Here is a 10,096-nt window from a genome sequence, read left to right on the forward strand (position 1 = left end):
AAATAGGAGGAGGCTCACTAGATCCATCCCAATCCAACAAAAAGAAGGGGAAGAAAGATAAAACCCTTACAAAAACCCCACCAAGATTGATAAGAAAAAAGCCACCAAAAGCCAGCCAAGAGGAGGGGAGGGTGTGGGGTGGACTGAAGGAGAAAAAGCTTCAGGCTTCAGTCAACACAGCAGATAAAAGCGAGCGAGAAATAGAAGCGAGGAGGACCAGCCCACCCCCCAACGGCGCGACCCCCTCTCCCCCTCCCCCCCACCCCCCCCAATGGCGGCAGCAGCAGCAGCAGCAGCAGCAGCTTCGCCCGCCGCAGCCGCTCTCCCCGCCCCTCCTCCCCGTGATCCCCTTCCCCTTCCCCTCCCCCGCTTCCTCCTCTCCCCCCTCCCGCCTCCTCACCCATTTCCCACGCCCGCGCCGCCGCCGCCGCCGTAGCATTGGACGCCGACCCGATGGAGCAGGTAACCCGGCGCCGCGCGAGCGTACGAGGGTTTCGGTCCTCCGATCCGATCTTGTTTTTGTTCTTGTCTTCTCAAAGCGCGCGCGTGTGGTGTGTTTGTGCGCGCAGTACGAGAAGGTGGAGAAGATCGGGGAGGGCACGTACGGGGTGGTGTACAAGGCCCGGGACAGGACCACCAACGAGACCATCGCGCTCAAGAAGATCCGCCTGGAGCAGGAGGACGAGGGCGTCCCCTCCACCGCCATCCGCGAGATCTCGCTCCTCAAGGAGATGCAGCACGGCAACATCGTCAAGTGCGTCGTCTCTCCTCCTCCTCCTCACCCCGTCCCCCCGTTTGTTAGTTACCTGCTCCGGATTTATTTATTTAGGATCGGGCATTGGTTTGCCTCAACTAGCTCGGATTAACTGCTTGATTGATTGATTTTGATTGATTGAAGTGGGCATTAAGTCGAGATGGAGATGGAGATGGATGGCCTTCGCTTTTATGCAACAGTAAATGAACAGGCCGGATTTAGAACCTATGAAACGTGCTAGTACTGCCAGTGATGTTGCTATTTATTTATCCATCTATTTATAGGGTGAGTGTTAGTATAGATGGTTTGCATTGTTGCTATACTGAGAAGCTCTGCCCATTCCTCGCCCGCAGGCTGCACGATGTTGTCCACAGCGAGAAGCGCATATGGCTCGTCTTTGAGTACCTGGATCTGGACCTGAAGAAGTTCATGGACTCCTGTCCAGAGTTTGCCAAGAGCCCCGCCTTGATCAAGGTGAGCAATGTCACATCGACTTGCTTCTATTGCTTTCCGTATTTATTTGCTTGAACACATATTTGTACGTTTGTTATTGATCAATGATTATGCATGCCATACAACTCGGTAGTGCTGGGAGTGATAGAATAATGTGAGTGTGGAGCAGCACAAGTAATGTAACCAAGGGACGTCTCTTGGTTTTACACTTGTTATAGATCACAGTGTTAGTCCAGCGGCTTCTTGTTTCGTGTAAAAGAATAGTTAGCTCTCCTTTGTTGTGCAATTATTCAAGACAAGACAGAGACAGAACCCACATTACGTCTTGTGCTCACCTGTCTTCTTATGTCACTCTGTTTTATATGGCAGGACAGTGCCCGTTTTGCTGTTCACTTGGGCCACACATAGCGTAAACCAGTATGCACAGTTGGGGAAGAGTACCCTTGTCTGTATTGTGTGTGTGCTAGTTCATTGTTTGCACATGTGATGTTTGGACATATATGCATGTTTACTTTAGAGGTACCGTGTACCTACATTGTTATGGTAAGATTAGACTTTTATCAGTCTTGAACTAGCTGAATTCCTGTCACAAGAGATGTTCAAAATCAATAGTTGGAAAACAGGCTTGTACTCCCTCCGTTCCTAAATATAAGTCTTTCTAGAGATTTCAATAGGTGACTACATACGGAGCAAAATGAGTGAACCTACACTCTAAAATATGTCTACATACATCCGTATGTTGTAGTCCACTTGTAATGTCTAAAAAGACTTATATTTCGGAACGGAGGGAGTATTTGATTTCTACAGATGCAATGTTTATTGTTGGAAATGTAATTCTATTTCTTCACCAAATATAATCATTTCAATATTTATTAGGTTATCACCATCGTTATAAACTGGGCCCACCAGAATAAATTGTTGCAATCTTTCTCTATTTCATCTGCTTAATGTTGGAATTTCTGACATCTCAAAGCGAAGGTTGGAGTTCTTTTTAACCTGTCACGATATAGTATGGATACACTACAGGAGCAGATAATCCATATTGCTTTCTAGGACTGCCTTGGGCTTTAGTACCGAACATGATAGCTGGCTAATGGAGCCTATCTCCTCCTCAAATTAGATGTACTGTATAACACTCTTTGTTCTACAGTAACTCCTGTAAGTTGTAAATAAAACATGTCTTCACTGCTACCGGTAGGTTTGTTGCTATAAATGATTGGCAGGGTGGCACCACCACCATCAACCCAGTACTGTATGATCTCCATGTGGGCACCATTTCTGTCATGCTTGCTGTCTTTATGTAACTATTTACTGCACACAGAACTGGCACTATGTCCTTCAACTAACACTTCTTACAGCCATGGCCTGTGGTCTTTGGGTCAAAGTAGTTGGTGCATTTCTTGACATATTATTTTCTGATTAGTATTACCTGTTTCTTGGCATTATAGTATTGCAGGTAATGTTAGAGTTTCCTTACAATATGAATTGTTGCAACTTGCAACACATTTTAGATCAAACGAATTGTATAGGTAAACATGAAGTTCATGTAATGTTACTTTATTAAGAGGCTTACACTGTTACACAGAGAGTAACAAAATATAGCACCAGTTCAAGCCTTGCATCTTATTTTGCTGGTTTTATGCCTCCATTCAAGCATATTCATGTCTGACTCAGAGGTACCCTTGTCTGTATTGCGTGCACATTAGTTCATTGTTGAACTTGTTGCACTGAATGTCACTGGTATTTAGGTTTTATGCACATTGTGATGTTTGGGCATATATGTATGTTTAATTTAGAGATACAGTACACTGTAACTACATTGTTGTGGTAAGATTCGACTTTATTATTCTTGAGCTAGCTAATTCCTGTCCCAACAGATGTTAAAATGAATAGTTTGAAAACAGAGCTGTGTTTGCTTTACAAATGGAATGTTTGTTGTTGGAAATGTAGTCGTATTTCTTTTACAAATGTAACCGTTTCAATGTTCATTGGATTATCTTCACTGTTATTAACTGGGCCAACCAAAATAAATGCTGTAATCTTTCTCTATTTTATCTGCTTAATGTGGGAATTTCTGAGATCTCAAAGTGAACGTTGGAGTTCTTTTTAACCTTGTCTCAAACTTTCAACAATGTTAGTACATGGCTCTGGGTAACATGGATACACTGTAGGAACAGATAATCAGTATTGCTTTCTAGGACTGCGATGGGCTCTAGTACCAAACAGGATAGCTGGCCAGCGGAGCCTATCTCCTCAAACTAGATGTACTGTGCAACACTCTTTACTCCACAGTAACTCCTGCAAGCTGTAAATAAAACATGTCTTAACTGTTTAGCAGTAGGTAGTTTGTTGCTATAAATGATTGGCAGTGTGGCACCACCACCATCACCCCAGCACTGTATGATCTCCATGTGGGCACCATTTGTGTCATGCTTGCTGTCTTTGTGTAACAACTTACTGCACACAGAACTGGCACCGTGTCCTTCAACAAACACTTCTGACAGCCATGGTCTGTGGTCCTTTGATCAAAGTAGTTAGCACATTTCTTGACATATTATTCTCAGATTAGTATTACCTGTTCGTTGGCATATAGTTTTGCAGGTAATGTTAAGAGTTTGCTTTCAATATGAATTGTTGCAACACATTTTAGATCAACTAAGTTGTGTAGGTAAACATCAAGTTCATGCAACAGTACTTTATTGAGATACTTATACTCTTATACAGAAAGTAATAAATGTAGAATGAGTGCAAGCGCTACATCCTGTTTTGCTGTTTTTGCACCTTCATTCAAGCATATTCATGTTTGACTCAGAAAATGCATTAACTTCTGGTTGCATCTTGGTATGTGAGTATGTGACTGTTTTCTTCTTTCTCCAGTCATATCTCTATCAGATACTCCGCGGCGTTGCTTACTGTCATTCTCATAGAGTTCTTCATCGAGATTTGAAACCTCAGAATTTATTGATAGACCGGCGTACTAATGCACTGAAGCTTGCAGACTTTGGTTTAGCAAGGGCATTTGGAATTCCTGTCCGTACATTTACTCATGAGGTACTTTCTTCATTACTTGTTTACATGGGGCCATGAAAACTGTCCTGGGCGATCTTTGTCATAAATTTGTTGATGCTATTTTGCTCGTAGTGTGTACATGTGATTTTGCATCTAAACAAGCTCATACTTCTTCTATCTATCCAATTTCATGCCACATCAACTGACCAAGTATTTTTCAGGTAGTAACATTATGGTACAGAGCTCCTGAAATCCTTCTTGGAGCAAGGCAGTATTCCACACCAGTTGACGTGTGGTCAGTGGGCTGTATCTTTGCAGAAATGGTGAACCAGAAACCACTGTTCCCTGGCGATTCTGAGATTGATGAGCTATTTAAGATATTCAGGTTCGGATCTTGCCACGCCCTCCTATTCAATTTCTCATCTTCTGAGTGCACTTCTTGCCTATTCATCTGATTTGTGTGTTGCGTTCTGGTTATCCAATGAAGGGTACTCGGCACTCCAAATGAACAAACTTGGCCAGGCGTGAGCTCCTTGCCTGACTACAAGTCCGCCTTCCCCAGGTGGCAGGCAGAGGTGCGAGACCACCGCTTAAACTTTTCATTAGACGCTCATGGCAAGCACGTTTATAGTGGCCTATATATATCATGTCATTGACATTCCTTTTGGAACCTTCACTGATGCTCTCCAGGACCTTGCAACCGTTGTCCCCAATCTTGAACCTGTTGGCCTGGACCTTCTCTCGGTAAGTCAAGAAGACATCCACCTACGACCGTGGACATGGCATCATGTAATGTAACTGTATTATATCCTCTTGTTTCATTGCAGAAAATGCTTCGGTTCGAGCCAAACAAGAGGATCACGGCTAGGCAGGCTCTTGAGCATGAGTACTTCAAGGACATGGAGATGGTACAGTGAGCTCGCTATGTGGTAGTGACTGGCATATGTATGAGCTGAGCTGCTCGTTTCATTCCTTTTGTGAACGCTCTGCCTTCCCCTTTTCGGCATTTTTGTCTGTCAACTGAATATTTCAGATCTGGTGTGTTTGAGGTGCACTCAGGATTGCTACTAAATAGATTACCATCTTGGTCTCTATTTTGTTCAACGTAAATATTGTCATGTGTTCATTTTTCAATGAGGCATCCATTATTTTGCTCCTCTCTTTTAGTTTTCTTGTTTACTCAACACTTAAACATATTTAGAGTTATACCCCCCTCCGTCCCAAAATTCTTGTCAACGTGACTTGATACATCCGTATTTAGACAAATCTAAGACAAGGATTTTGGGACGGAGGGAGTACAACGGGCTGCGTCTTTAGCTATCTCTACACATTTAGGTTGATTGTATGTAGTTCAGTGCTAAGCCTAACCAGTCCTTATGTGGCCGTTCTAGAAAAAAGCCTATGTGGGGACCAAAAAAAAATTTAGCGCTGTGGATTTGTACATGTCACATATGTAATAAATATAGAAATTTCATAGGTTTTTTGGAAGATTTGGATCTTTAGGATTTTTTTCCTACGATGGTCGTTTGATTTGTAGGATTGAAATCCTTAGGAGTTTTTCATAGGATTCATTTGTACTACATTTTGGAGAAAAATAATAATCCACTCAAACCTCTTTGTTGGATTCCTTTGTTTTTTCCTTGTGTTATCAAACATTACTCCAAATCACGTAGGGTACAAGAGGACATGACACTATTCCTGTGTTTTTTTGAGAATCCCACGGATCAAAGAGGCCCTTAGTGTGCTTGTATGCAGTCCAGGGAACGAAGGGGGTACCATCTCATAATCAATCAAAGACACAAAAGCATAAGATCATGTTCCGGTATCAAATCCATAGAGATCAGAACTGCTTCCAGTGCAGCTAAAAGAGATGGACACACTCAATTGGTTTGTAAATGGGAGAAATACAAAGGGCTATCACAAGTTTCAAACCATGTAAACCTCCTGAGCTGAGGCAAAAAGTAGCATGGAAAAAACAGTAATTCACATACGAGATCTCCTAAATTTACAATGAAAAACTCATCTTTACATTGGATGAGTGGAGACAAGTTTTCACACCACCAAAGATGGAAGTATTTGGTCTGGCGAAGCCTGTTATCGTTTCTTCTTCATGATTGCCGCCGTGCGCATCTCGGCGTCTTCCTTGGCGAAGCTCCACCAGAGGTATGACAGGGGGATAGCCATGGCGAGGCAGATTGCGTGTCCATCAACATATCCCCATCGCGGAGGGACATCATGTGCTTCCAGGTATAGTGAGAGGACACCACCGATGGCAACAAAGGCGACCTTCAGGCGTGAAGGATGCCTTGTGATAGCAGCCCACACTGTCCATAGAAGGAGCTGAGCAACGCTAATAACAGTGCAAACCTTCATGTTCAGGCCTGCAGAATTAGAAGGTTAGGACAGCCAAGCATTTTAATTTCCAGCACTACCACCAGGAAGTACCAATCTCAGAATTTAACTGCATATAGTTTTCTCTATGATCGTGCAGAAGCAAAACAAGTTATCATGAATTTGGAATACCTTTGTCGAGTTCGTAGAAGTTGAGGTACAAAATGTGGGTTGTCACAAAAGCCAGAATTGGAGCTGCAACCATCACTCTTGAAGCTTCATCCCTCAGATTCGAAGTTCGCAGTATGGCCAAGATGAGGGAGTAACCAAAAAAAGCAGCAGCTGATGACAAATACAGCTTTTCTGTCCAAGCAGTATCACTGTAATAGAGATGGTCAAGCTGGATTAATTAACTGTCGACAGACAACTCATCTGAAAACGTAGACTGCTAGACTGAACGTACCAACTGTGATATATGGCACACCAGAACCACGAATTCATGGCCAAGAGCGCGTTGATGTGCCATAATCCGGTGTATTCGTAGTATGTGGCATGAGTTTCTGGCCTAAGAGGCAGCTTGTAAGAAAGCAAGAGGAAAAACGATAGCCATCCATTAAACTGCACGAGAAGAGTCAGGGCAGATAGAGCTGCAGAAAGAGGTTCCTAGAAATGAAACAATAGCCAGTATGTAAGTAAGTGAACATGAGACAGAAAATGCTTTAACTGTGGTACTGATGAAGACATAAAGACTAACACGGAGCTAGAGGTACCTGAAACACAGAAGCACGTTTGAGAGGCCATTTGCCATGATACTTGACGGGCCCTAGCCCAAGCTCTTCCCTTTCCTGCTCTCTTTCCATCATACAATGGTATCGGCATTCGCTGTTGCAGTTCCACTCCTTCCACTGGAGGTACAATGGCTCGTGCGCGTACCATGCCTTGTCAGCGGGCTGGTCATCGGTCGGCACAACACAGTGTTTGATAGAATCCTCTTTCAGGGTGCCAGTCCTTTGACATTCTTCGAAGCAAGCTCTGGTAAAAAAAAACGCAAGGAAAACATGAGTAATTACTAGGATGCTGGTTGGTTGCTGGCCAAGTCTCAAACTGTATGAAGAAATCAGCGCATCTTCATCATCATAAAGCCAAATACAGCAGTGGTATGAAAAGACGGTACAGAGTAGTATTTCTTTGTCGTTGCTAATGTTCCTGAATTCGAAATTCTGAATATGACTGAATTCGAGATCTGAATTCAAGCATCCAATGGAGAGTTGGTAGACAGATTTCCAGGTCCAATGCTGGTGATGTTAACACGAGATCTGGCACGGCTGCGGATCACGCGAACCATAACACGGACGCACTGAACCGACAAGGTCGATGATATGGGCAGCAGTAAGCAAACATATGTCGCTGAAATTACTATATTGTTGGGCAAACACAACCGGACGGAGGGAAGTGGCACACAGTGCGGGCAAATCTTCCCATCCCAGCTCTAGGGAAGTACTACAAAACTAGTTGAAGTTGCAGTTCCCCAGAAACCACAGTAGTGCTAGTACTAGTACTGGTAGTATCAATGTTAATCAACCAATCAACAGCATGTGGTAGAAGATGGTAGCAGCAGCAGCAGCAGCAAGAAGGCGAGAGCCGCGTAGCGTACTATTAGCACGCAGCTCTGACAGTCGGCGAGACTGTTCCACGATACGCAATCGGCATCAGAGACGGGCAAGACCAAGGCACACGCAACTCAAGGAGCGGGAACCGCCCCCAACTGCCAAGGAGAGTAAACAGGCAAGGGCGGAATCTCGGGGAGGAAGGGAGTCCCACCTGTAGAGCGGATCGGCGTCGCCCTCGGAGGCGGAGGCGGAGGCGGCCAAGGCCGTGGCCGCCAGGCCGAGAAGCATCAGCAGCGGCGGCCCTCTCCTGCGGAGCCCCATCCCCCCTCCTCTCCGTCCGCGCGGCTCCGAATCGGGCGGGGCGGGGCGGGGAGGACTAGCAAGCAGCGGCAGCAGCTAGAGGGAGAGGGAGAGGGAGAGCGGGGCGGGGCGGAGATCCATTAATCCACGCGAGACGGAGTTCCGAGGGGGGAGGGGGAGATGGGGGTGATTGGTTGGCTGGCTGGCTGGCTGGCTGGATGGTTGATTGACTGGCGAGGAGAGGCGCGGTAGGGGTGGTCTCTCTGTGTTCCGCGTGTGTGGGGGGGAGCAAATCGACACGGAGGACGATTAGACGGAGGCCAGGCCGGACCACCGATGGATGGCAACAGGTTTTGTTCGGGATATTTACTTGAGTTTCCTTGCTCTCCCCCGCCCGCCCGCTCGCTGGCTGGCTGGCTTTGTGGATGGACGGACGTGCGTGCGCCGTGCGCCAGCCTTCTTGGTGTGTCAGGATTTGGTTTGGTTTGGCTGCTGGCGGTGATGGGGCGGGGGCGCCCACGAGACCGGCGAGGAGGTGGCGCAACATAAACAAACTCCTCTCCAGCTGACAAGCGCAGATCGAGGGGATCCCGCCCACGCTACGCCTTGCGTCTCCCTGTATTTCACATGGCCCTCCCTCCGTCCTTAGAGCAACTTCAAAGGACCGATCCATTTCATCCGCGGACCTCCGTTTGAGTCGGTATGGACAAAAGTGACGGCCCAACGCGCCGACCCAAAACCAAATCACGTCCGTGTCGTCCGTGCCGACGCATTTGCGGTCCAAATTTGCGCCCCAAATGCGTTGGCGCGGATGCCGAACGGACGCTTCGCGCGCTTTCCCGCTGTCCGCAGCGTCCCCACATGGCGGCCGTCCAACTACCCGCTGCCCACGCGGTCAGCTTAATTTATGACGACGGGCCCACGCGTCAGCGACGACGCTCGTCCTTTTTTAAGCCGACCGTGCAGCGGGGCCGTCCTCATCCATACTCGCCGTCCACATCTGCCCACCTTTGCTCCCTCGTCGCCGGCAAACCCTAGCCACCACAACCACAGCGAGATGGGCCTCTTCTCCGGCGCCAGCGGCAGCAAGGCCAAGGCAAGTCACCCGCCACCCCTTTCCCCTCCGAGTTCCTCCCACCTCCGTCGGCGCCTCGCCGACAGAGGCAGCGCGTCAACGTGCCAGTGCACCAGGCGGAGTGGCACTGGCAGAACCGCCAGCCTCTGTCGTATCCGGACGTGACGCTGCCGCACGACTGGCATCTGGATCCAGATAGGATCCCAGTGCCGGCGGCACCGCGGACGGCTCATGCTCACGCAGAGGAGGTGCGGCGCCGACGGGCGCTGCTGACGCCGGAGCAGCGCCTCGACAAGGCCTACGCAACCCACTCGCCCAACTGGGCAAGGTGGTTCGCCTTCGAGCACGAGGAGGCGAGGCGACGGGGCGTGCGCGAGGTCGACCGGAGGCCAACGCTGCTCGTCGTCCGCGAGGAGGACCAGGCGGCCCTTGCGGCCGTCTACCGGGAGAGCTAGGAGGACGAGCGGCGCAGGGCGGAGGCGGAAGAGGAGGCCCGCTACGAGGCGGAAAATGGCACAGGCCCTTGCCCTCTCTGCGGCGGGCGACAGCGTGGTGCTGCCGGTG

General features: G+C 47.8%; 2 protein-coding genes across 2 annotated transcripts; one reads left to right on the forward strand and one right to left on the reverse strand.

Annotated features, from left to right (window-relative positions):
- Positions 1 to 245: 245 nt before the first annotated feature.
- Positions 246 to 5,350, forward strand: LOC543228 (cyclin-dependent kinase A-1). The gene is made up of 8 exons (XM_044528176.1): positions 246 to 462; positions 570 to 754; positions 1,108 to 1,228; positions 4,085 to 4,258; positions 4,438 to 4,601; positions 4,704 to 4,791; positions 4,907 to 4,960; positions 5,044 to 5,350. Exons 1-8 carry the CDS (start codon positions 454 to 456, stop codon positions 5,131 to 5,133), a joined length of 885 nt encoding a protein of 294 aa, XP_044384111.1. The 5' UTR covers positions 246 to 453; the 3' UTR covers positions 5,134 to 5,350.
- A 722-nt stretch (positions 5,351 to 6,072) lies between these two features.
- LOC123105986 (post-GPI attachment to proteins factor 3) lies at positions 6,073 to 8,779 on the reverse strand. The gene is made up of 5 exons (XM_044528178.1): positions 8,369 to 8,779; positions 7,318 to 7,579; positions 7,011 to 7,210; positions 6,740 to 6,927; positions 6,073 to 6,597 (listed from the first exon to the last, which is right to left on the reverse strand). The coding sequence occupies exons 1-5, from the start codon at positions 8,476 to 8,478 to the stop codon at positions 6,311 to 6,313; spliced, it is 1,047 nt and encodes a 348-aa protein (XP_044384113.1). The 5' UTR covers positions 8,479 to 8,779; the 3' UTR covers positions 6,073 to 6,310.
- Between the last annotated feature and the right edge of the window lie 1,317 nt (positions 8,780 to 10,096).

The sequence above is a fragment of the Triticum aestivum genome, chromosome 5A, assembly GCF_018294505.1.
Source record: "Triticum aestivum cultivar Chinese Spring chromosome 5A, IWGSC CS RefSeq v2.1, whole genome shotgun sequence".
Classification (NCBI taxonomy): Eukaryota; Viridiplantae; Streptophyta; class Magnoliopsida; order Poales; family Poaceae; genus Triticum; species Triticum aestivum.

Bases quoted from the DNA above. Each gene is read 5' to 3' on its own strand.
- LOC543228 (XM_044528176.1), top strand. The intron at 4,259-4,437 runs GTACTTTCTTCA...AGTATTTTTCAG, and splicing joins TCCGTACATTTACTCATGAG to GTAGTAACATTATGGTACAG. The intron at 4,792-4,906 runs GTGCGAGACCAC...GATGCTCTCCAG, and splicing joins TCCCCAGGTGGCAGGCAGAG to GACCTTGCAACCGTTGTCCC.
- LOC123105986 (XM_044528178.1), bottom strand. From the start codon at position 8,478: ATGGGGCTCCGCAGGAGAGGGCCGCCGCTGCTGATGCTTCTCGGCCTG. The intron at 7,211-7,317 runs GTACCTCTAGCT...TTTCATTTCTAG, and splicing joins AACGTGCTTCTGTGTTTCAG to GAACCTCTTTCTGCAGCTCT. The intron at 6,598-6,739 runs GTATTCCAAATT...CTAATTCTGCAG, and splicing joins CTTCTACGAACTCGACAAAG to GCCTGAACATGAAGGTTTGC.